This window comes from Martes martes (genome assembly GCF_963455335.1).
Source record: "Martes martes genome assembly, chromosome: 9".
In the NCBI taxonomy this organism is placed as follows: Eukaryota; Metazoa; Chordata; class Mammalia; order Carnivora; family Mustelidae; genus Martes; species Martes martes.
Window position 1 is genome coordinate 63,407,202 of NC_137896.1, and position 27,324 is coordinate 63,434,525.

General features: G+C 36.2%; 1 protein-coding gene across 3 annotated transcripts in view; it reads right to left on the reverse strand.

Moving 5' to 3' along the window:
- Positions 1 to 3,740: 3,740 nt before the first annotated feature.
- Positions 3,741 to 27,324, reverse strand: part of PPM1B (protein phosphatase, Mg2+/Mn2+ dependent 1B) — a 91,859-nt gene continuing 68,275 nt past the window's right edge. Inside the window, exons 5-7 of one of the 3 annotated variants that reach the window (XM_080813198.1) lie at positions 27,094 to 27,151; positions 5,318 to 5,362; positions 3,741 to 4,605 (exon numbers count right to left, since the gene is read on the reverse strand). In XM_080813198.1, the coding sequence (XP_080669324.1) occupies positions 5,318 to 5,362; positions 27,094 to 27,151 (103 nt within the window). In that variant the 3' untranslated portion in view covers positions 3,741 to 4,605. Of the gene's footprint in view, positions 4,606 to 5,317; positions 5,363 to 14,111; positions 15,891 to 16,742; positions 17,814 to 27,093; positions 27,152 to 27,324 lie in introns of those variants that run through there. The other 2 variants (XM_080813199.1, XM_080813197.1) reach the window with 2 other exon arrangements.

The window sequence follows — 27,324 nt, forward strand, 5'->3', positions numbered from 1 at the left end:
TGCATTTCCCACTAAGGATTGCCTCAGCTGAAGTCCCAACATTTTGGTATGTTGTGATTCTCATTTGCATTCTATTCAAGATATTTTCTAGTTTTCCTCTTAACTTATTTGACACGTGGATTATTTAGAAGTGTGTTGTTCTTCTGTTATTGATTTCCAGGTTAATTCCCTTGTGGTCAGAGAGTAAGTCTTCTAGGATATCAATTCCTCATATTTGTGAGACTTTCAAGTAGGGGAACCTTGTCCTCGCTCACTTTCCCCTTCTGCTGATGGGATACAGATGACAAGGCCTGGGTGATGATGTAGTCACAAGGTGGAAAAGGTCTCAGACTTGAATCCCCACGTGGGAGAGAGCAGGTCACTTACCTGGAACACTCGTTCAGGTGTACACAGAAGTAAGAGATGAAATTCCAGTACTTGAACCATTATAGGTTTGCAGCACCCTAATCACAATGCTGCTCATCTTTTTAAGGCTCCCCTCTCTCCCCACTACCCTGAAAGGGAATTCTTCATAAAACACACTGTATTTTAGATCACACTCTCCAAAGCATATCTGACCCATCTATTCAACAATTTTCATATTCTTCCATTAACAGACAAAAACTTTACATGAATATAAACATATATGAAGTTTATTGTATCAGACAAGGTTCCTTTTTTAAAAAAATAAATTTTTATTGAAGTACAGCATACATACATAAATCCACACAAATATACTATCTCTATCAACATTCTATAGGATACATATAGCTGGAGAGATTTACAAAGCTGCCTACATGTGGGCCGTTCTCTTCCTCCCCATCATGTTTTTCGTATTTGCTGTTTTTGCAGCCCCAGTCATGGAGGAAGTCAAGACGAGAGAGAAGAGGCACCCTGATACAGAAGTGTGCACGGAGGACCGAACTTGAGGACCGAACTCAAGGCTGGCAAGCCACAGCTAATCCTTTCCCATCATCTGCCTGCAGCTGAGTTCCTCTGCCACCCGCCTCCAGGGCCAGCCCTTCCCACTGTCTTAAGGGAAAGAGGATATGTTTTAAGGGGAAGAGGCAAGGAAGAAGGTAAGAAGAGAAGCTATGCCGCTCTCCTCCCCCAGAGCAAACGCAAGACTCCAGCCAGGGCTGCTGCAAGACCAGTCACTTTAATTCCACCAGTCAGATATTGGTTGCAACATAAGGGTATTTATTTAGTAAGAATGCTTTCTGCATCTTGTCCCACGGCCTGAAATGTGAGTGAGCGTCCTTTGGGATGCTGCACTGTTCTGCTCTGGTGTCATCTACGTGTTGCACTTGGCCTCAGGCTGTCAGCCTACGGATAGTTTTCGATTTTTTTTTTTTTTTTTGTATCAGGGTTATTTTAAAAATACTTAAGAATCACATACGTACAGGATGAAAAAGGGGATGTACCTTAAAAAAGACAAAAAAATTAAAAAGAGTAAGACAACCAAATAAAAACCAGAAACCACCAGTTTTCACAGAAAATAATGTAACAAGTTCAGAACTGTAAAAATGCATAAATGCTACAAGAAACACCATGAGTAAAAACCACCACCAGAAATCTGCGTGTACATGTGGGAGTGAGGTCAGAGTAAAAACTTAAATTAGCCATGTTATACACAAGTGATCAGGCCAATAGGAACTTACTTCCTATTTTATGCTGATGGAAAACAAGAAAATGATACTGAAAATCTAAGAATATTTCTGAGTGGCCCATTGTTTACATTAGAGACAAGTGTGGGGTAGGAACCTGCCACAACATCAGAAAGGGAAAAAGGTCATTCCAATTTTGGGAAAAGGCACACACACACACACAGAAGGCAACTTGACACTAATCTCAGGGACGACCCCAGAATAGATCCTTCTAGTGTTTTCTAATTCTTCAGCAAAGAGAACATCACTCACTATAAATTAACAGGTGTGACTTCATGAAGTTTTAGGGACAGTTACTTGCCTAACATCTGGGAAATGCAGGACACTTCTGTAAGAAATGTAAGCTCTCCCAATATCCTTTATAACCTTGGAGAGATATGGGCTGATCAGCACATCGCTACATCCTTACCTAACGGGTGCTGACTGATACCTTGGTCAACTTGTATCCTACTGACAGTTTTGGAGGCCTACTATAGGCCATTAATCACAGACTTGTTTCATTCAATATACAAGACTTACATATGAAACTTTGGAGTGATCAGAAAAAGAAAGCAAACAGATCTTACATGGCTCCAAAAATATCTCAGAAGGTTAATGAATGTAACACAAGAAAACTTCAGAAGAAATGCAGGTCCTGCAAAGTAGATTAAACAAAACACTACCTACACATGTGCGGGATGAGGGGGGAAATTACTCAATAGCAGTAAAAATTGTTAACCTCTGAAGACTCACACCGGTATCATGTGGGTGCCAGAAAAGCTAGTCCAACATGTGAAGAGTTGACAGATGAAGAGTATTAACTAGAACAAAGGAATGACAGCTCTGCTACTTACAAATGTTTAGCTCTGGGTTGTGTACTTTTAGAAAGACTTAGAAAACCAGAGCTTTTGCATAAAAGGGTCTTGGATGGCAAAGACAATTAAAGCCATGACGTATGATGAATGAACAGGGGATAGAAAAAGAGTAAAGGCAGGGAGTCAACTCAGCAGCTGCTATTCAACATTCGGTCTCGAGCTAATAAGACAAATGAAGGGAGGAAACAAAGAACTGACTGGGACAGGTAGAGCTGCCCAAGATGAAAAGTAGATTCTGGTTCCTGGAGGATCAGACCAGAGGCTGCCAAATGGTTGGTTTGTTTGTTTGTTTGTTTTTTTCCAATCTTGAGATTCCATAAATATATACTTGAAGATCTGACCAGCTACAAAATGTATTACTCCATTTCTGAAGACCACACAAACGACAATTCTTCAGAACTATGTTAAAACTTTTGAGTTGTAGTTAAAACTACAACTCATTCAGAATTTTTTAGCCACTTTTTCTCTCTCAAATGGACATTTCTGTGTGTGTGTGTTCACCTAGTTTTACTGAGATACAACTGAAACGTGTGTTGTTTTTGATGTGAAATCAGTCTAGAAAATGTAAATTTATTTTGCTCATGTTCAAGCAATCAGCACTGTATAAATTTTTCATGGTACACATCACTAGTAATAGTGTAGTACACTGTTACAATTTAATAGGGAATATTCTGTTTACCTGCTATATTCATGCATGTTCCACCCTGAAAAAGCAAAACACCCTAAAAAAAATCATATATACAATACAAACATGGGTTATTGAAAGGAATTCCTTTTCAAAGACAATTTTACATAGCCAATTTTCTAGGTACATTTAATTTATGGTTTTATTTATATAATTTAGGTTACCCCTACCTGGAAATGTTTGGTATAGAATAAACTAACCAATTCCAACTCTGTCTTAAAGGTATGTCTTAGTACACTACACACAAGCTCTAGATGTAACTTCTGCATAGCTGAGATCACTATAAAACCATTCAACATTCATTCTCAGAGATTATGCAAAACATCAATAAAGCCATGGAACCCAGTAAAGAAATCTGCAACTCCACATACTGCATCATAGAATTATCCAGAGATCAAAACATGAATCTTTTCCTTGGTTCTCCCTAGATGAAATGATCTACTGTCTTTCAAAAAATTTGCTATATTACTTCCTAGTTTATACCAGTTCTTTGGAAAAGCAGGAATTAAATTTGGCAGCAAGACCAAACATGGGTTACTTTTTTTTTTTTTTTTTAATCATTCTTTCATACCCCTTTCGGTCTTGGAATGGAAATACAATCTCTCAGGAAGGGAATGTACATTGTTGCCGTACAATTCTAGTCCTTTACTACTCTGTGGTATAAGTTAACAAATGAAATTGTGATAAAAGGCACAAGAGAGAAGCTCACTTAGGTGATACGCCATCAAAAATAAAGTACAGTTTTTTGGCCACTGGGAAAAGTATTTATGAGAAAATGCTTGAGCTGGTTTCTCGTGTGGCCAAGATATCCATTACCTCCTATATTCTTAAACACAAGTCTTTGACATCATCTAAATTAGTTTAAAAAGTGTCTAAGAGAGTTATTAAGATTTGTATGCACATTGAACAAACTGGAAATTTGTTCAGAATTTTCTGTTGACTGTGGACACTGAACCTCATTTCAGAGAGATCTGGACAGCACAAATACCAGAATCAAAGAAAGATGTTCTTACACAAACATTTAGAAACCCAGTAACTTCTCATTTAAATGGTGCTTTTAGGAGAAAGGAAATAATAATGGACAGATTAAACTTGCTTCTAACCGAGAGAATCCCTGGAATAAAACCAAAATACTGCCCCAAAGCCACAGGTGTTTAATCACAGGGACAAAGAAGAATATGATTTTTAAAGGTACAGGGGCCGTTTTCTCTGCCTCCTCTAATGGGCTATAAGATTACCTTTTCACAGCAATATAAATAATACATAATGTTGGGTTCATTTTTCTTTCAGGTTAAAAAAAAAAACAACAAAACCTTCATGTCTTTGTACTTTTAGGGGCTTGGAAGGTCTGCCAGCCACTGCCTTTCTTGTCACCAGAGCCCTCGTCGGGTTTACAATTGGACATGCCCAAGACTGCCATCTGGTGGAAATGATAGAAATTAAAATGATTTTGTTATAATTAAGTCAATTGTCTACAAAGTATGAATTAAAAACATATGGTGGGGGGATGATTCATTCATAACAGCAATAAGAAATATAAAATAATTAGGAATTAACTGAAGAAATGTGTCAAGCATATGGAGAAAACTATAAAACTTTACTGGGGGCATAAAAACACTCATATAAATAGATACAGCATTATCTTGGAATGGAGTTCTTCTCTGCCAAAGATACCAATGACACCCCCCCAAACTAATCTAAACATGTAACAATTCAACATTAACAGGATTTTTATTCGGCAGGGAAATCTTGGCCAAATTAGTCAAAAGTTCATCTGAAGGAATAAACACTACGTTTTTGTTCAAATAGAGTAATAAGGGAACACTTTCCCTACCAGATGATAACATATATAATAAAACTATGATACTTACGATGACATACTGATAAATAATACAAAGCAATGAAATAGAATGCCCATAAAAATACAAGCATATATAAGAATATATAGTAAAAGGGCATTTTCAAATAAACGAGAAAAGGCTGGCTTATGTATTAGCTGGTGTAAAGGGATAATGGAAAATATTACATTAGATTTATGCCACAGAGTAATAGCCCAAAATAAGTTTGACTAGTATTATCTACTTATAACAAAAAAAAGTTGTAAAAGAAATTATATGTAAATATTTACTTACTCAGAATGTGAAAAGATTGTCTATGTATACAACTGAAGGTTGAAACTGTCAAAGAAAATAGTAAAATTCTAAAACTTGTGAAGTTTATTTACTTAAGTAATCTCTACACCAACGTGCAGCTCAAACACAGGGCCCCAGGATCAAGAGTCCCATGCTCTTCTGAGCCAGCCAGGTGCCCCAAATTCTAAAACTTCTGAATATAAATAACCAAGGGACACTTCTTAAAACTCATCAAATTAAACACCTAAGATTTTTGCAGTTTACTGTATGTAAATTTTACTTCAATTTTTCAAAAAAGTAAAGCAAAAAATAAACCCCACTATATTTGACTTCAAATGGCATATGTAGGATAAAAGTGTCATTTTTAAATATTTTTGACCACAGAACTATCCAATACTCTTCAGAGTTATTCTAGCTCTCATCTCTGCCTTTCCAATCACAGCAGGAAGACTTTATTCTTACTGCAAGAAAAACTGGCACAGAAACAAAGTTACTGTGTAAGAAAAAAGCACAGAAATAAAGTATCATGGCGTAAGATTTTTTTTTTGGCGGGGGAAACCCATGTTATTGAGTTTGCAGTTTTTCAGGAATTAGGTCATTTCCATATTGTTAGATATCCTTTGTCCTTAGTCCCATCCCTCAATACCCTTATTTAAAAAGACAAACAATAAATAATAAAATAATTCATGGCTTATTTGAAAGAATGGTTGATGACCTAAATATACAAAGAGCTCTCACAAATCAATGAATAACTGTATTAGAAAATAAGCAATACACTGAATAGGCTTTAATAAAATATAAAAATCAGCTGAAATGTGATAAAAAATGTTCAGTCTCACTAATAACCAAATAATTGAGATTTAAGTCAAGAAAATATCATAAATTACAGTATTTTACCTACCAGTTTGGCAATACATAATACTTAAAGAGAAAGCAAAAGACACACACATTTTTGTATACTGTTGGGATTATTAATTGGTACCCTCTTCGCAAAAGGCAATTCAGGAACACTAAATTCACCTAGTTTCTGTATTTTTTTTAAAATTCAAAACTTTATAAAAAATTCAAACATACAGAAAATTACAGAGAAGAATATAAGATACCCTTACCCACCACCCAGATTTAACCAATGTTAACATTTTTGTTTGTTTATGGGGGGGGGTGTTGAGGGATAGAAATAAAGATCTCACTTTGCAATGCTTCTGAATAAATGCTATCCTAAATCATTCCTGTGCATGTTTTATATCTATTATTTACTTATAAATTGTATATCACATTCCCTCATCCCTCAACTCTGAATATTCCATTATTTTCTGTGCCACTCAATGCATGATTAAGAAAATGGTAACTATGAAATTACTTATTTTTAAGATCTTATTTGAGAGAGAATGAGCGAGAGAGAGAGCACAAGCAGGGGATGGGGAAGAAGCAGGCTCGCCGCTGAGCAGGGAGCCTGACGTGGGCTGGATCCCAGGACCCTGAGATCAGAACCTAAGCCGAAGGCAGACGCTTAACTGACTGAACCACCCAGGCGCCCTGAAATGATGCTTTAATAACACTTAGGATTCTTTTATACCAACTGTAATAAGGTTGGGTTTGGTTTTAAGCAGGTCTTGAACTCAAGACCCTGAGATCAAGAGTCCTACACTCTACCAACTGAGTCAGCCAGGTGCCCTGTAACAGGTTAAGAGACTTTTTTTTTTTTAAAACAAATCTTGTCATTTCTGTTTTGCTTACACAGTAACTTTGCTTCTGTGTTAAATCCTATATGATCATTTGGAAGACATTTTAAACAGCATGAGACTTAACACATGGAGTCCCAACCACAACCAAAGCGCACTCAAGGAACTGAAATTGGAATCACTGTTACCAAGCAGGGGCAACTGTGCTTAGCCAACAGCAAATGCAAGATGCCACTGACCTAAGATGCTTCTCAATCGCGAAGAAATTAAAATATGAAAAAGTGCATTTCGGAATAAATTTAGGCCATGAAAGCGGTCCCATGACATCCTTCTAGAAGTTGGTATTCCACTCTGCGTTATGTTTTTTTAGTTTTAAGAGGGCTCGCTGCCTAACAAGGAAAAGCCAATAGCAACTAGCTGCTACCAGAGCATGGGACCCTCAGCCCAGCCCCTCCAGCATTTTCACTAAGCATCCCAGGAAAAACTGTTTCGTACCGAAGGGTACTTACTAGTAGGTTGAGTTATTCCACCTGAGAAACACCTGCTTCAAGTCAGGAAAATGGGTCTACAGACAGTCACTTCAACGGCCCAGAAACTGACAAACTTATCAGCTCAGCCTGAGATGCCGCAGGTTATCGATACTCTTGCCTCGGGGCCCAAAAATTCAGTAACCAAGGAAAATACACAAAAGCAACATTTAAAAGGATCAAAACTAATGTGAAAACCATGACGAACAAAGATCAGGTTTTAAATAAAGACAGAATTGCTTTTGTGTTTGTCTCAGGCTCCAACATAGCAGGCAGGGCTCTGTCGCTGGTCTGGCCGGCTTTACAGGGACAGGCGAGGGGTCAGGGACACTGTGCGGCCACACCAGCTTCACAGGTAAATGCGCAACAGGAACAGTCACTTTCACAGGCAGGCCAAACAAGTTTCAACACTAGGTGCCAAACTGGATGCAGGCCGCTAAGAAGCAGAGTGTGGATTATTTGCTGTATTTTTCTTAAAAAGGAACGAAGTTTATGAAAGATGAAGGCAACGTGTACCTGCCAGGTAGGAGCATTTATGAAGCCACAGTGACTAAAATGGTGTAATATTTTACAGCGTTAGACAAAAATAATAGAACAGAATGGAGAGATGAGAAATGGATGACATATGTCGGAAATTGGTGTGCAACAGGCTGGCAGGATGTTGGCACAATCAGCTAGCAGAATGCAAAAAATTAGATCCCCGACTCCATACAGTAAACACCAGTAAATTCAAGATGGATTAAAATCCTAATATATTCTGCACTTGAGAGGTAGGATAAAGACTTGAAAACTACTGGAAGAATATATGAACTTGAGACAGCAAGGATTCTTTGAACAAGAAAGACAGGAGTACAAACCATAGAAGACTGATAAATTAAAAAAGGCCCCATAAGCAAAGTATTAAAAAAAAAAAAGGCTATGTTTTCCAACACATATAAACAAAAGATTAGTATCCAGACTATACATAAAAAACTACAAATGAAAAAAAGTGGCAAACCAAAATAAGCAAAGGATATGAGCAATCATTTCAGAAGAAATTCAAATGGCCACATAGAGAGGTTTGCCTCACATGTAACTAGATACACAAATTAAAACAAACTATTTCACGGTCACATAATCAGCAAATTTAAAGTCTGACACTATCAGCGTTAACTGAGAATGGAGACAGATAGAAAAACGGTAATTTCTGTACATTTCTAATGGAAGTGAAAACTAGTATACCTTTAGTACAATGCATTTGCAATATTAACTTGAAGGTATGCATACCTAATAACCTAGTTAATTTTATTTCTAGGCAAATACTAGAAAAACTCTAGTACACGTGCTCAAGGGACACATGCCAGGAAGCCCACTGCATCAGTTTTTTTAGTAAACAGTTACGGATCATCTAAATATCCCTCAATGGGGAAAATGGTTACACTGTGGTACAGTCATACAGAGGAATATTATACCAGTTTTTGTTTAACCATTAGCTTGTTTTATAGAACACGGGATGTAGAGGTAATAATGTGAGCAGATAAATTCAAACCTGAGGCTGGGAATAACATCCTTTCCTCTCCATAATATCCCCAGCCAAATCAAAACAAAATGGTTGATGTGTGGAGGAAAGGATAATGAGATGGCTGACCCCTTATGGTGGGTGATATCTGCCTCTTGCTGCAACTTCATTCCCCTTCCCCACTTTCTGAATAGGTAAATCTTAACTTTTGGATAGATCACAAATGAAAACCTGTAAATATCATTCATAGCTCAGCCAACATTGTTCTAAGTTTCCTTCCTTGTAACAGAGTTTACTGTTTAGTTTCATTCACCAAGTCACATATATACTCTCTGAGCCTAGTGATCTTTAAATTTTCCAATGTCATTAAACCTTTACTCAAATCAATTCTTACATGGAATCCCAAGAAATAACATAGAAAAAAGCAGAACTGCTCCGGAGGTTGAAAAATGGTAACTTTGTAATTATAACATTTTAGGGAGTTTGAACTACACGAAAATTCTTAAGTCTATGAAGATTATTCTGGAGTATATATAATTTTGAAATGTGAACTCTTCCTGAAATGCTTTTACATTCCTAAAGAACCTGTATTTCCAGGATTAATAAAATCCAGTTACTATGACAGGATCAAAGTTCTAGAATACTGATGGCCAGTCTTACCTAAGATCAGTTTCAATAGCAAATATTAAATATTTAAAATTGCTTAGACAATGCTTACTCATAAGCAAAAATCTCATGAAAATAAACGCCACAGTCCTCTAAATCATGTCACTGTGGAATTCTGCCAAAATAAATTGCACCTCATGTCTTCACGACTTAATAATGAGACAAACTCCTCTGCATAGTGAGCGCACAAGTGAAAATAAGCACAAATGACCCAGGAGAGGGAAAGAAGGTATGAGACCCCTACATCAAGAGTAATTCTTGGATTGTACTGGTACTCTTCACCTCAAATACATGCCCAAGCAGTTTCATTAGAAGTAGATATTACGTAAAATATTAAAGATAATAAAAAATAGAAAATAAATGTAAAATACATTTGTTATACAGATCTAATTACTCAAGAAATCACTATTGCCATTACAGACTAGGGTTATTAGTCAAGGGGGAAAAAAATCCCAAAACTTTGACTCCACCCATATTTGAAAGGTATGGTGTTTTGCCCCACTAGAGTTTTAGGTATAAGGGATAGAAGGATAACTGACCTCCTAATACCAAGATCACGTACCCCTCATTCCTGAAGTAAAAGAGCAAACCATTACTTAATTTGAACAGGAAACCATGTATTTAGTCAACAGAAGTGTTTTCCAGGTAGAATAAAACTAAAACAAAATTAGGGGCAGGAAAGAAGAGACCACAGCCAGGGAAACCAGCAAGAAGAGAACCAGCACTGATGTAGTCACAGCCTGAAAAGAAACTTATTCTGTATTAGTAGCTACCCTGGTTTACTTCTAGACCACAAGGTAACAAACATAATCCAAAACAATGGGCAAAAATAAACACCTGCTCAGCATGTTCATTAAAGCCTACAGAAAAATTACCAAAATTGAATAGAAAAAAACCTTAAAGCAATTGAATGAACATAAACAATGCAAAAGAAATCATCATAATGCCCACCAACAATTTATTTGCAAAAGCAAGTAACTGTGAACTGCTTTGAGATAACTTAAATTCTGGTCATAATGATTGTTACATTAGTATTTCACTGTCTTACAAATACAATGGATTTTGTGCATTGTGTTAATATGTGAAAAAAAATCACAATATGTGATTCCTTAGTATTTAGCCACCCAAAACAAACTGTGTTCTAAAATCTTTAACAAGTGCTTTCCCTTACTAGTTGAACCAGATTATCTTCAAGACACAAAGGCAACTTAGAAGAGGAAATGTGAATTTGAGAAGTCACTGAAAAATGGGATCTAAATTCAACACAAGAAAGTATGATTTGGCCAGCAAAAGAAAGTCAATGGACAAGTTCTGGTTAATTTCTGTGATTGAAGCTGAATAAAAACTCAGTTTAACTCCAGTAACATAGATCAATGCTCTGGTTTGACTGTATACTTTCCCACATCCAGAGAACACACACATTTGTCTTTTGATGATCAATTTGTTGTCTGAAAACAAAAACGCCATTCATAACATCAAAATACTTATTTCCTTATTAATGCATGGTCTCATTCCATCAAGTATTTCAGGTAGTTTAGTTTGGAATATAAACTAGTAATACTCTAATTTCTGACTCATGTGCTGGGCTAATATTATAGAAACATCTCTCCTCAACTGATACCATTTGAAACCTGGTCATTGAAAGACTTTTTTTTTTTTCTTTAAAGATTTTATTTATTTGTCAGAGAGACAGGCACAGGGAGAAGGGGAACACGAGCAGGGGAGTGAGAGAGGGAGAAGCAGGATTCCTGTGGAGCAAGCAGCCCGATGTGGGGCTTGATCCCAGGACCCTGGGACCATGACCCAAGCTGAAGGCAGGCGCTTAACGAATGAGCCACCCAGGCGCCCTATTAAAAGACATTTTGAAGACGGACTAGGAAAACAAAACAAAACAAAACAAAGACCTCAGAGGGCACGACAGCACCATCTTTTTTCCCCTAGGGAGATATTATATGGAAACTTCATCTGAGTTTTAAATTTTGCTACAGTTCCTTATGAAGACTAAGTGCCTAGTCAGGTGGCTAGAGAGCCCACCAAGCACTATGAAAAGACATCAAAACCCAACTGAATGCCCCACACCTGGAAAAAAACAAAACAAAACAAAACTGACTTAAGGACTTAGGGAGAATTCAGAGTTGCAATCGCTTTTAACTAGACACATTTAAAACAAAAAGTTCAAGTGTCTTAAGTAAATATTTAATTACCAAGCCTCATAATTGGGCAAGAAACATGAGACAGAAATTAGGAATGTTTTTTTAAACGCCTCCAAGGCAACTTTACTCAACTCTGTTCAATGTTCTGAAAATTGAAAATCTAATATAAAAACTTCAACATAAAAGCCCTGACCCATTTAATGGTCATTAAAAAAAAAGTCCTATCTTTATCTGGCCAATCCCATGTGACAGCTCATTTGTGGCAAAATGATTTTATTTCAAATAAAACCAACTCACATTCATTGAAGACATCTTGAAAGACTGAAGTCATCTGAATATATGCAATATGAAAACCGAATCTTTTGTTAAGCTTAACCTCAAAATAGGAGTTTCCTAAGTTGAAACCCATCATAGGAATTTTCTGACAAAATACAAAATCAAAGATTTCACCTTGTTTGTCTTCCTAAGCAGAACAGTGACCACAGTCACCATCTTCCCCCATGTGAATTTTATGTGAGATCAACATGTTAAGATTCACTTAGTAAGGCACTGTGATGTTTGGAGTAAATGAACACACGACACAGCCATCCCAACGGACAGAGCAGCAACTGTGAAAGTCTGGGGGGTGCCACGGAACCTTTCCAGGGGGTCTATGAGATCAGAACTATTTCTAATACTTACTCTTTTTCAACCCACTGATGCTTGCACTAAGTGTGCAAAAGAAACAGGAGGCAAAACTGCAGGTACCTCGGTGGGAATCAACACAGACAACAAACTCATTAGCTGCTACTGTATCTTCATGCCGCACTCAGAGAAAGGAAGGGGGAAAGCCAGTTTCAGGGGACAGTGCCCTCGGTGAGGCAGTAAGAATTTTTGTTACACCTCTACCCTGGAGTACGCATCTTTTTAATATCCTAAACGATGACATGCGAAGCACCTGCTTCTACAGCACGCCGGAAGTGTGATGGCTGTCGCTTCTGCTAGTGAGCTGTGCGCTGAACCAGCTGCTTCCAAGGAGCGCCATTTCTACTTGAAAGAATGACTGACAGACTATGGTGAGTCAGCAGACATTTTCTAGAGAGTAAATGAAGTCAGCCTGTCATTCAAGGAAAACGACTGACAATATTTGGTGCCAGAGACAAAAACGTCACCTTTCAAATGAAAATCAGAATTCTGAAAAATCTGTATCCATTGCCATGAGCTTGACAGTTTCCCAATACTTAAAATATTTTTTCTGATGTGTTATATTAAGAAAAAAATTTTAAACACTGCATAATAACATGTCAATATTCGGAAGAACCATGTAATTCAATGAACTTGTATTTTCCAAAAGATCAATCCATGATGTTACCAAATCATGCCAAAGTAGGACATCCATTCAAAACTCCCAACAAGATAGATCAGATGGGTTTTAGTGTAAGAGTACAAAGTAAACTGATAGTTTCAGACTTCACACTGCACCTAACCTTCAAGAAACTACCAGTTCCGAAGTTCTGATCATGAATCAAACAGAACAATCACGATTACCTGAAACTATTAAAATACTCTTTTCCAAATACACACATTTGTGTGAGGCCAGATTTCTTCGTATACTTCCAACAAAGCACCACATTTGCAACAAAATGAACGCACAATCAGATGGAGAATCCAGTCCAACATTAAAGGGTCTACAAAAACAAAAACCAGTGCACCTTCTCACACTAAATTTTTTAGATTTGAAAAATAATTGTTTTTCAAAAAAACAATGGTACTTATGTTACCAGGCAATGGTTTCATTTTTTAATGAATTAAAGTAGTATGTAAAATTTCTTGGCTTTAATTTCTAATGTGGTAAATAACATAAATAAAATAAAAACCGATAAAAGCAAAGTTCTTTGGGATCTTTAACCTTTAAAAATATAAACTGAAAAAATATACATATAAATGGGTCCTCAGACTAAAGTATTTGAAAGCAGCTAGACTAGAAAATGCAGATTATTAAAGACTGAGTTCCATTTTTTTCTTTTGCTAATTCACACATTATTTGTATTCCAAGGGTCACTAAACCACCTGAAAATTGTTTTTTGAAAGGGGGTGCCTGGAGTGAAGAGGGGGTTAACTAGTATTGTCTTACACAGTTTCGTTAATTCCTGTTTGGAATTACAATTCACCTACATGGTTTTGTATGAAAAATTTCACAATAAATATCCCAACTATGTAAAATGTTTAAAAATTATATTCAAGACTGGATTTTACTTTTAAAAACATACCAAATAGTAATATGTCACGCTGTTTTTATCAATTCTTTATTTAGGTAACAAGTTGGTTATGTTCACTGCATTGTATGAAACATCACAATATCATACTGGAAAGGTACTATCAGTACAGGGTTGGATCAGAGTGGACAGTATGAACAATAAACCATTTTGCATTCTTCATTCCCTATCTTTTTACAACCCCCCGAACCCAGTAAAGGGACAGATAGCTTTTAACATCATCATGTAAAGCACTTTAACTTACAAGGCTAAAATCTAAAGAATAAATAAAATATATTGTGGCAATAATTCCTTTTAGACCAAAAATCAGGTGCACAATAAATCAAATGATCAGGAAAGCTGTCTGTATTCAAATGTGTGGCTCTCCAGAAACAGCTTCAAGAAAATTGTTACAGAACATATCATGAATTCCATTTCACACAGGACCAGATGATGACTCATTTTTAACTACACACAAGGGCAATTACATCCTGCTGAAACACAATTTAAACATATAGGAAGATGTTTACAAAGCATCCACAACATGTAAACCATGTACAAATGGATACATTCATTGCTTCTCCTACCCCAATAGCTTCTTTTTGATAAATATTTTACTCTTCATGTTCAGCATTCATTGGATTTACTACATGCAAAACTCAAAAAGAATTCAAGAATTCAAGGTTATTGTAAAAATAGAATTAAAATAATAATCTTCAAGTACCTTATGTGACAGCCACTCTGTACCGTGCCCAATGTTATAAAATGAAAGGTTACTGAACCCATGAAAATATCTCTGTAATATTTCCTTAGATCTAAAATAGATAATTTTAAATGTATTTATAGTCATTTCAATGTGATATTCTGAGCTTTTAAAATAACGTAAACAATTAAAAATTATACCAAATTACACACAAAACTTGTATCTTAAAAGCTGAAAAATTAAAACTATAGAAACCCACATGTAAAACAAAATCACAATTTACATTATAAAGGCAAATCTCATCATTTAAAAAAATTTGCAGCAGTGAGATGTCAAAGCAAATTATAAATAGCCATAAATTAATCCATTTGGTTTCAAAAGATTTGCTAGTGAGAGCTGAAGATGTAGTAGGTACATGCATAAAATTTGTAAGGGTTTATAATATTATTGCCAAATACACTTTATCTTGAAAAGCAGGCAATGTTACAATTTGGACATTATTGGAGAACCCAGTTTGGTAATACAGGTAAAATTAGAAAAAAAATTAAATAACAATTAATAATAAATATATGTCCTATAGTAAATTGCTCAAAGGAAATTTCAAGCCACAGAGCTGCAAAAGGCTTCCAACTTGGTGAACTGAGAAAGGAACATCCCATACAATTCTTTACTCTTACATGCTTATATGTTGTGTGTCTTGTCTAAAAAACAAAAAACAAAAACAAAAACATAATGTATCTTCAGAGTACGGCTAACTATATTCCCATGCACCTCAGGCAGAGTTTGTTATTTGTGGTGAAATAACTCCGTTGGTTCCTAGAGCCCAAAGTTCAAATACAGATGTAACCAGTATGCCTGAGGTCGGCAAAAAATACTGTAGAACAGGCAATGCTACAAGTGGCAATTATTAGAAAACACAAATATGAACAAATGATGGGAAATGCTAATGATTTTCTGCTCATATCACAAAACGGTGGGAATCCACAAGAATATTTTCCCTTGTATTGAAGAAAATTGTGATTAAAAGTTTTTTTTCCCCCAATTTTTCAGAATCAAAAGCATTTTAGAAGGTTTATAAGGCTACCATGGGTCTTCTAGATCTCCAGCACCCTACAGGAAGAGAAAAGGAAGAATATTATTATTATTTACCTCCACCACTGCCAGGTTGGATTGAATTTCAAAAGAAAACAAAATTAGATGAACAAATTACCTTCCTTTCTCTGTATGAAAAGGCACTTTTACAGAGAGGTGTGGGTAGTGTATACTGTGTGTATACACATGGATCTATCTAATACAGATAGGTAAGTGGTTGGGGTTTTTTTCCTTCCCTCTCCACCAAATGCCTTCCTCTTTCTCAAATCACTTAAAAATATTCTGGCATTGAAAAAATATATCAAAAACATCAGCTACATCTGAAGATCCAAAGTTTCAACTTAAGGCACCGGAAGCAAGTTTAGATACATGATAAATAAAAACATGACGAAGAAAAGTTATACGTTCTACATTCACAAAATACTTGTTTTAAGAAATATTTTCCCATGTGACTGATAGCCACCTACATCTTAAAAACCTATCTTAACAAAAGCAAAACTCGTATCTGCCACTATTTAAAACATCCTGTAATTCTTGCATTTCTTAGTATCTGATGAATACTTATAGCAAAGCAAAGAGGACAGTCTCACATTCTTTAAAACGCTCATCATGACAACTCAGACATGTCTATGTGTGTCCATACTGGCCAAAAATTAATATTCTGTATCACAAAAAGGGGATAAGAAACAGAATGGATTTGAGTAAGCAAGACTTCTCAAAATGTTTTCTTTTCATTAATGACAAAAGCCAAGCCAAAAGTTCTCTAAATTTTCTACCAGTACAAAAGAATTTCTACGAGGTATTTTTCCAATGTACCAAGCCTGATTATTTAAAAAATTTTTTAATTTAAAAATAAGTACAACATGCATAGATTATTCCACATCACATGCTTTATTTGGACTTGAACACTTATAATTTCATTCTAAACACTTGGTTGACATACATTTTGATGTATGTAGTTAGGCTATACAGAATATACAAACCAAAGCTGCATCAATAATACATAGGTTTTTCAAAAATTAGGTTTCAATAAAGAATACAGAGAAAGGAAAAACAACCACACATCCAACAGCTCAGAACATCTAAAAATAAAACTACAGAGATGTAAAATATAAACAAGTCAAAGAACACACAAATTATCGTCCTTGGGGGAAAAAAAAAATTACAGGCCAGAATTTGCCATTCTTTGAAGAACTAAAATCGCTAAAGAAAACACAAATTTATTACAAAGCTAACTATGAGTGTACTGATATATAAAATAATGTGAAGCAGTAGAATTCTACAATTACAAGCTTTTCCACAATATAATGTCATCTTGCTTATCAGTAAGTAATCTCTAATCCTATCTAGTATGAAGTTAAATACTGATCTGAATAACTAGTAGCCTCATTTCTGGCATACAATATGAAATGACATATAATTTTATTGAATTCAAAGTACTATAAATAGCCCATTTTAAACTATCTGATAAAGGTGTATGCAAAGGCCTTCTTAAAAAAACAAGGCTATATGAGTGTAATAAAACTAGTTTACCAAGATTCAAATAACAAAACGGTTCTATAAATGCATACATTATACTTCCTAAGTAAAAACCAGCAAATCAAAAGATCACAAAAATATTACCACGAAGTCAAGTCATATTTGTTCACCACTCATTTTTGTCCCTGCATCTTCATTATAGCTGTCTAATTCAGCAAGAGCACTGTTTGATTCAGTACGGCTTGCCTGCATTGTCACTGGGCTTCCAGCATCACTGTTCGAAGAAGTAGCTGTGGCCGCTGGGTCAGCAGGGCTTTCTTCTCCCTCTACTTTAGCTAGCCTGTAACTAGTCAGCATCTCCTCCAGAAGTTGTCGGTAGTTTCCCCTATGATTAATTCTCATTTGCCTGAGAGCTTCCACCAATTTTCCCTGTGATCCACTTTCCTCTGCTTCCTCGGAGGCCTTTTTTTAAGATTCAAGACCCCAGTGTCAGTAGACAAACTAGGATATCACATGTATTTCATAACATCATCACAGCAAAACACTCATTTCTCTACCACGAGTCATAGAGTCTAAGCATGAGAACATTTCATTAAATAAGTATCAAGTCTTACTTGTGTCAATAAAATTTCCACTTGAAATATCAAGTTAATTTCAGCAAATTACCATGAACTAGTTTACATCTTATTCACACTGGCGTTTGAAGCTTCCTCTGAAATTTACTCGGCTATTAGAATTCAACAGCAACACAAGCATTTCCTAAAACTGACTTGCTTAACAGAAAAAAACAGTAATTGGCTAGAATGATTTAGTACAAAAGGAAATTAGTGTTTAAAGCAATAGGAGAGGACAGAAAAGCAAGCCATTAGAACATTAGTTTCTTCATCACTGCTGCTAAATAATAGGTAAGGAGAGGAGGTACAAAATGTAGAACTATATAAATTTTGACGGCATTTTCGGGAAATTCTAATGCTGTTGTGGGTGAAAATTTAATTTCCTCTTTGTTCTTATGTATTTTAATAAAAACATTTCTAGATCAAAATAAACTATTTTAAATCTAATAATAAGATATGAACAGGAAACTCACTCCTTTTATGTTTTATTAAATTTTGGAAAACTTGTAGGTTTCTACAACAGCAGCTACTTAACCTTGTTAGCAGGACATGGAAGCTGATCACAGTTAAGAGTTAAGCTGATGGTCTAAATGCAAGACAACCTTACACTGTGTGCCTCCTGATGTGATGCATTAGGGTTGCAGAACCATGTCCTATGTTCTCGCCTAAAAATGTTTAATATAAATCTAATAAAGTGAATTCCCAATTTACAGGAAAACAGGGAATAGAGGATCGCATTAAAGGACACCACAAGAAAACAATCATATGATGCAGAATGTAGGACATCCTGTTCAAAGTTGGCTCAGAGTCTTCTTTTTCAGTGGCAAGGGGGGAAAAAAAAGTGGGGGCCTGATTACAGACATTATTAATATGCTTGACTGATAACAGCCTGAGACCATCTTTCGAAATAACTACTATCACAGACACGCTAGAGACAACTGGGAAAATCTGGACTTGATACTAGATGATAATCTTAATTTTCATCGGTATGATTAATAGTATTATGGTCATGTAGAAAGACATCCTCACTTTTTTTCTCCTTTCTCAAGTAAACTCTACACCCAACGTGGGGCTTGAACTCAGGACCCCAGGATCAGGAGTCGCACACTTTACCAACTGAGCCAGCCAGGAGCCCTGAAATGTCCTCATTTTTAAGAGCGGCATGCCAAAATATACCGAAATGATGCCTGCAATTTGCTGTCAAAGGTTCAGTGGAAAAAAAGGAGAAAAAAAAAGTAGTGTACACACACACACACACACATACACACACAAAGAGAGATAAAGCAAATATGATAAAATGTTAACTGTTGAATCTAGGGAGAAGGTGCATTTCAATTTTGCTAGCTCTTTGGAAGTCTTCACAAAAATGCCGGGAAAATAAAACTCAAAAAAGAGGTTACTGATACAGATGATCTGACAGAAACTCTTAACCATCTCTGGAGACTGTTACCCTACAGTTCGGCAACAAAGACACAAAGAGAACACAAATATAACCACATAAAACATGGCAATGTTATGAGGAAAATGAGAACATCTGAACGCTTTGGGGAGGGGAAAAAAGGTGCCCTTATGGCAAAAAGCAAGATATGACACTGTGCATAGATATGTTTTATGTGTATGCATATGTCTATGTATCCACTGGTTTTAGGATATTGTTTTTTAAAGATTTTATTTATTTATTTGACAGAGAGACAGAGGTCACAAGTAGGCAGACAGGCAGGCAGAGGGGTTGAGGGGAAGCAGGCTCTCTGCTGAGCAGAGAGCCCGGATGCGGGATCCCAGGACCCTGGGATCATGACCTGAGCCGAAGGCAGAGGCTTTAACCCACTGAGCCACCCAGGCACCCTGGTTTTAGGATATTATCCATAAAATGTCTGTGGGGAAAGGAAATGCAGCCATATACAATTAATAATGGGCAGTGAAGTTACATTTATTTTCTTTGAGCTCTCCAATTTTCTACCTCATGTATACTAATTGTAAAATAACTTTTTTCATTTAAAAAAATTGTAAGTATGGATTATGTATTTATTTAAAGTTTTGTTTATTTATTTATTTGACAGAGAGCAAGAGCAAGCACATGTAGGGGGAGCAGCGGGCAGAGGGAGAAGCAGCAGCAGGCTCCTTACTGAGTGGGGAGCTTGATCCGGTGCTTGATCCCACGACCCCGGGATCATAACCTGAGCCTAAGGCAGACACTTAACAACTGAGCCACCCTGGCACCCCAAGTTTTTATTTATTTAAGTAATCTTTACACCCAACGTGGGGCTCAAATTCAAACTCACACATGCTCTTCTGACTGAGCCAGCCAGGTGCACCAAATAACTTCTCTTTAATAAATTTTTTAATAAATTTTTAAATAATTTTTTAAAATAAATTTTTGCAAAATTTATCACATTGGGAAAACATAGTAAAATGCACTGTTAAGATTTTTCTTACTTTTTCTCCCTTACCTCTCCTTCTGTGCTAAATAAACATGTTTCTCCAAATAAAGTTTCTCATTTGTATTTATTCAGGAAAGGTTAAGATTGAGCAACAAAGTGAATGCTCTGCTAATCATAAACCTTATTCGTCTTTAATCAGGATTTCCAAACGGCAATTTTCTACTTGATGGTATATCACAAAAGACTTTTAACAGATGGCATAAAGACTCCTCCACCTCACACCCTGCCCCCAAAAAACTCAAACCAACAACTCCCTTTTTATTAAAAAATACTTCTAGGACACTGAAACAATTCTGAAGTGATTATCAACCCTCATTTAATACCAGGATTGCCTGTGGAGCTTAGAAGATTAAACAGACACGAAATGGGGCACCTGGGGGGCTCAGTCCGTCAAGCATCTGGCTCTTGATTTGGGCTCAGGTCATGATCTTAGGGTCATTGAGATCGAGCCCCATAATGGGTTCTTCGCTAAACGGGGAATCTGCTTGTCCCTCTCCCTCTCCTCCTCCCCCTGCTCGCACTCTTTCTCCCTCTCTCTCTAAAATAAATAAATGAATAAAATCTTTTAAAAAATCATATAGGTACTAAAAGTTCTACTGATCTATACTCAGATGCATTGGGTTGGAGTGAGTTTTTAAAAGCCTGATAGTAGAACCTCCAATACAGGTTCTACTTACTTGAACTTATTGATAGTAAGGTTGTGATTTGGTTGTATTTCAATTTTGGTGGCTTCTAAAGATAAAGCGCCACTCACTCTTTGACACCTATGATTACAGTAAGCATCTATGCTTCTGTGAATTTTGTAGTAGTGGTAGTTGGGGAGGAGTAGTTGCTTTAAAAAAAAAAAAAAAACTTTTAATTAAAACCAAACCTGTAAATCAAACTGGGATAAATTTACAATGGCTGGCATCACAGAGCCACTGAACTGAAAAGAACTTAACCTAATGGCCACATTTAAAAGTCATCTTATCTCAAAGCAAATTACATTTTCCTATTGTGATGGGTAAAAGATGGATGGGTGAGACCTCCTCCCCAGCCATTTCACTTGACTCTTCAAAATACTGTTCCACCGCTCTCTTACGGATTTTCATTAACATCAGAAAAGGAACCACTGTTCAGTTGCACTTTTTGTTTTTACCTGAACTCCTGTATACACCACATCATGTTTACACATCTATTACAGCAACTAATTCCACCTTGCTACTGTTCATAAGTCTTTCCAATTAGACTGTAAACTCCTTAAGATAAACAGAACTTCACATTCCTTTCTGTATCCTCCCTACCCCCTAGGGAAGGAAAATTAATGTTTGTGCTTAGAACTTTGTGGACATGATCTCATTTAATCCTCACAGGTACCCTACATATAGGCACCACAACCCTAATTTTTGTAAGTGAAGAAATTTATAGGCTCAGAGAGATTTAAGTTGTCAGGGTGACAATGCTAGTAGTAAGTGACACAGCTCCAATTTCTATACAGGTGTAATTAACATTAATATCCCTCTGAATGTTCTTCTGAATACATTATGGTAAGTAACATAGTAAGTGCCCCACATAAACAGACACTTACTAAAGAAACAGTGCTTAAAATTATTGAAGTGGACCACAAATTATTTCATACTCAAATCTACAATGTATTTCCTTGATACAGAAAGACGAATGAAACTAAAGGACAAAAAAGTCATATTAAATCGGACCATTAAAACTATTCTGCAAAATAAACTGAAGGCAATTATGGAGATGAGTATATGGAACTTTTCCCTCTGTTTCAATTTTCAAGGTGTCACTGTCAGTTTAAAAGAATCAAATCTCTCATGAAAATACTGCCTTATCCCAAATAATACATAGGAATAGAGATCAATCAGACAGCAAACAGAAGGGGAAAATAAATTAAGAACATTTAAAAGATAAAATTTAGCTAGTATTTATTTGCAGCATGTTTTAATGCAGTTGCCATACGCAAAATGCTTCAAATAATTAACAATGGAGAAACTCGTAAAGAATGCTAATATAAATATTTACAGTGTTTTTTGTGGCGTCCTATCTTCCGCTTGTTAGCTTAAAGTAATTTTTAGAGCTGAAAATCCTCAAATATGTGTTCATGAGATACAATTAACAGTGACCAAGGAAGAATCTAATTAGCTGTTATTTGCTAGGATCATGTAAAATTTAGTGAATTTGAATTTTAGAAAGTCATTTAGTGGGTCGAAACCACATATCTAAGAGAAGTGGTAGGCTATACCATCCTTAAAAATAGACTAAAGTTTAGTGTATTTTCAAACAGTATTGATCGTCTCCATAAAAATGGAGAAGCTCTGACAAGTGAAAAAGAAACAATTTACCAAAAAAAACTAGTATTCACATAGTCCTGAAACTGTAGCATAAAAATGTAAAAGTAGCTATATCTGTAACTGATCTATTTGAAATTAACAAAATAAGAAGACTGTATATAAAACTTAATGTGAAAAGGGAATACGGAGACTCCCTAGGGCTTTTGTCCTCTCTTTCCTCCCTTCTTAAAAATCCAAATGCCTTAAAAAGATTTTGGATTAGGATAAAAATGTGTATTATCTAAACGAAAAACAACTGATAAAAAACTGGACTTGGTTTCAAAAACTTTGTAAAATACTCCTCATCAAAACCAGAATATCTTAACACTTTTAAAGAGATTGACAAAAGAATAGGAAATGACCTTTCACGGCTAGAGAGAGAGGTGGGGTACAGACATACATTTAATCTCTAAATAACTTAGGCAATATTAGAAAGGTGTAAAGAGAATAGTTTTTGGAGTTCCCCTGACTTAGATTAAAATTCTGGCTGTACAATTTGTTTAGCTTTGCAACCTAGGCAAACGACTTCCTCTCACTGACTCTTAGTCTTACCTATAAAAACAAGGGTGTTGAAGACATCACCTATGACTTTATAATCCAACAGCTGGTAACTATGAGTCCCCCCTTTACTCTTGAAATCAGCAACATATATGGCTACCTGATTAGCAGTATATTTTTAAATATCAGAATCTAAATCAGTGAAACAGTTTTTTATGGGTTTTTAGGGGTAGGGGGGTAGGTTGGTTTGGTTTGGTTTTGTAATCTTTACACCTAACATGGGGCTTGAACTCACAACCCCTAGATCAAGAGCTGCATGCTCTACTGACTGAACCAGCTAAGTGCTCCCAACCTAGCACTTTAGAAGAAATGAAGGGCCGTGACCTCAGAGCCTTATGAAATGTAAGAACATCTTAGAGGAAAACGCAGTTTTATTTTTTCTGGTCCTGTAGGTGATTATTCTCTTGGCGTCACAGACTCCTTGGAGGAACTAATGAAAACCACACACATACTATACTTTGTGTTAAAAACTGCATATGTCCACAAACACATTTTCAAAACCTTTCTGTGGATTCACAATCCACCTAAGTATCCTTGCTAGACTCTTTTTCAAAGATTTTAACAGTTGGGAAAATGTCAATATTGCCTGCATTAAGAAGTCTGAACGTACTCCAAAAGGCTGAAAAAACAAATTTGGTAAACAACTTCAGAAGACTCCCCTAAATAGTGAGCTTTCTGAATATACTTTAGATATTTTAGTTTCTGACTTATAGGGGCTCCGGGGTGGCTCAGTTGGTTAAGCATCTTGTTCTCAGCTAAGGTCATAATCTCAGGATTGTGGGATCGAGCCCCATGTGGGTACCATGCTGAGCATGGAGGCTGCCTGGGATTCTCTCTCTTTCCCTCTTCCTTTGACCCCCACCCCCTGATCCTGCATGCACGCTCACGCTTTCTCTCTAAAATAAAAAAAAAAAAAAGGCATATTATAAAAACAAATTCTGGCTTATATTCCACTTGACTTTTTGAAATACGTTATCCAAAAGATTTTCTTTCAATATAAGAAAAGTAAATGAATCCCTGTATCTAATGGTATCACCTACAGGCATTCACGGCAGGATAATTCTATCTCTGACATAAAGCAGACATTTTAGGAATCTAAATACATCTTGGATTAACTCTAGCATCCTTTTTTGTTTTTTAGTATTTGTACAAAAATTTTTATTTTTGTTATTTAAAAAAACTCCAACTGTCAGCTCCTGCCACTGCACTTCCTGGTCATGTCTTCCACGACATGGCACTGATCTAAGCCAAGAAACATGTTCAGAACACATTTGTGCCTAATCCACTGTCATAGTAGCGAAAGATAAGAGCTAAGAATTCAATTAAATACCTATAATTACTTCATTTTTTTCTGCTTCTTTGTGTTTTTTAGTACATTTCTGCTAATGCACGTTTAGTATATTTCTGCTTCTACTACAGGGATTCAACATTTTTCTAAGGTCGTGATTATTCTGTAAGGGTAAAATAGTATTTCCCCACATAGCATTCTGGGCTGCAAGTTAGTTTGTGCAGTAAATCGGGAACTTTGATCTTGGCAATTATTTCACTAGTTGACTGCCAGCATCTCTTTAATCTAACACTGCACATGCTTCTAACAGATTAAAATACCACAGATACTCCTCTGAGTCTACTACCCTTCTGCTTCAAACATACGGTGGCTCCTCACTGTAAAATGTAAAGTTCAAAAGGCCTCTCCAGTCTCTCCAAAAATACTTCCTACATCCTAAATTCTTATTTCTCGCCATAGCAGTTCTCTCCCTGCTCCAGGCAAAATGAGGTCCTTTCTTTAAAGATAACTCCTACTTTGTTCCTGCCTCTCCCATCCACTTGAGCTATCCTCCTCATTTCATTTCTGTCACTCTGATAATTCTTCCCATCTCTTTTCTCTGAAACTCGGACCTTCCCACCAATCACTGTGCAATTCACAAGGCAATTAATCACATCCTGTATTTTATTATTTCTTTCTAATTTGTGTGTTTATCTCTCCATGGCAAGATGCATTGATGGTAGGGATGGGACCATGCCTGATGTTCTTCTACAGGATCTCGTCCCTACGTCAATTCACAACACATGGCAGCCTGTCTGTGTTTGATCTGCTGAGGTTACTAGAAAGCTTGTATAGAAAGGTAGTAAGTATGCATCTCCTTAACTTACAGAATCATGTAATAATCCTATCCAAGGCCAGTATTTTTATCCTGAGCATTCCTCTTCTGTTTCATGGCTCTGTTGTTTATTTATTCACTGTTTAGAGGGCTACTGTGTATAGTAAGTATTTTTATATTTTTTAAAAAGTTTAAAACATTAACCTAAACATTAATTTAGGGATGTGAAATAATTTTAAAATTGTATCTGGAGTAAGAGCAGCCAACTTTCTTAAGGGACCTTGAAGAGATTTGGCAAGGCATAATGAGAATTTTTCAGGATTACACACCAGGATTACATTTCCAAGCACATGAGGAAACATGAGCACGTAAATGGTAATGGTTAGTAATATCAATAACTACCATCTGAGGGTCTTTTTCTTCTAACCATGATTCTGGATGCTGTGTGGAACCTAGGATCAGTCTCCCTTCACTCCACACCAGCCAACTACCATGGGCTTTTCAATTGTGTCAACAATTTGTCCTTGTTTGCCTGATTTAGGGTTCTGTCTAAATGTAACACATGACTTATCTTTAATTTTAAATGAATTTTCATAGCTTCAGGTACAAGTCTTAATACTTCGAGGGACTGGACACAGAAGAAAGACTCAGAACCACTGCTCGAGACCAAGACATAAAGCCTGCTATTAGCAATATACAGTATTACTTTTATTCAACTCACTGAAATGTATAAATTGCAAAATTTTTCTTTTTTGCAAGGATACCTTTTATTGCTGAGAATAAAGAGATGCTAGGATATTGCTGTGCAACTTGCAAAATGGCTCAACTGAGAGGATACCTCATTTCTACCAGTGGTTGATGTCTCTCTTAAGACCTGCCCCTGAGGAGCTGGAGATTTGGAAAGTGAGTCTATCTCTTGTCAGTGAGTTTCATTACTTTGGCTCCCTTCAATCTTTCAAGCGTGTATGTTAAAAATTCAGTTATTCATTTATAGATGTCCAAAGCCTTCAAAACCCTACAAGGAAATACTTATTTTAATTACTGACCCTGAAACGTGGGGGAATTAAAAAATAAAAAAAGAAGGCACTGTTTTGTCTCCTGGTAAAAGTGCTAAGATAAAAAAAAAAACAGAGGTGCAGCTGACAGCTCACTGGTATTTACAAGGAAGGTAAAGGGATAGAGTTTTGCTCTGAGGAAGCACAGCAGGTTACAACAAAAAATGGTTATCTCATTCAACACAAAATACCTACAAGTGGCAATGTTAAGGTTAAGAAAGAAATTACCCTCAGGTGTTCAACTGAGCACAGTGGGCACTGAAAGTCAGGTCTTTAATAGCCCATTTCTCTATCATTAAGTTCTAGCGATGGTAGCAGGCTGCTGAAGGAGAAAAGGGGATGTTCAAAAGCATGTTCTTCACCTCAAAATTAAGATTTAAGGGAGAAGCAGAAGGAAAGGCAGACAGACATACAGGGAGAAAGTAAGTACAGCCCAACAAAAAGGTACTTGATGCCCATTAAGTGACAACAAACTTAACTACAAAACAGAACTGTATCTCTACCTCCATTTCTAGACAGTTCCTTAAACTGACTCCTTAACATGAAACATACTAATAGCTATAGATTTCATTATGTGAATGTATTATAACTAGTATTTACATTATAAAATTATTTTAAATGCTTAAGAAATAAAAGAAAACTTACCCCATCACTTTCTCGATGTGGATTCAGCCTACTATAAACAGCTTCAATAACATTGCGCCTAAAATAAATTATGCATTAGTTTTATTAAATTACGTACAATTACCAAGCTTCTGAGTATTTAAAATACTTTATCTTGACTATCCTCAAAAATTAACTGCTATGCTAAACGTTTGCCAAGAACATAGTTTCTACATTTCACTTAGAATTTGATTCAGCACAAGCCATTTGTTC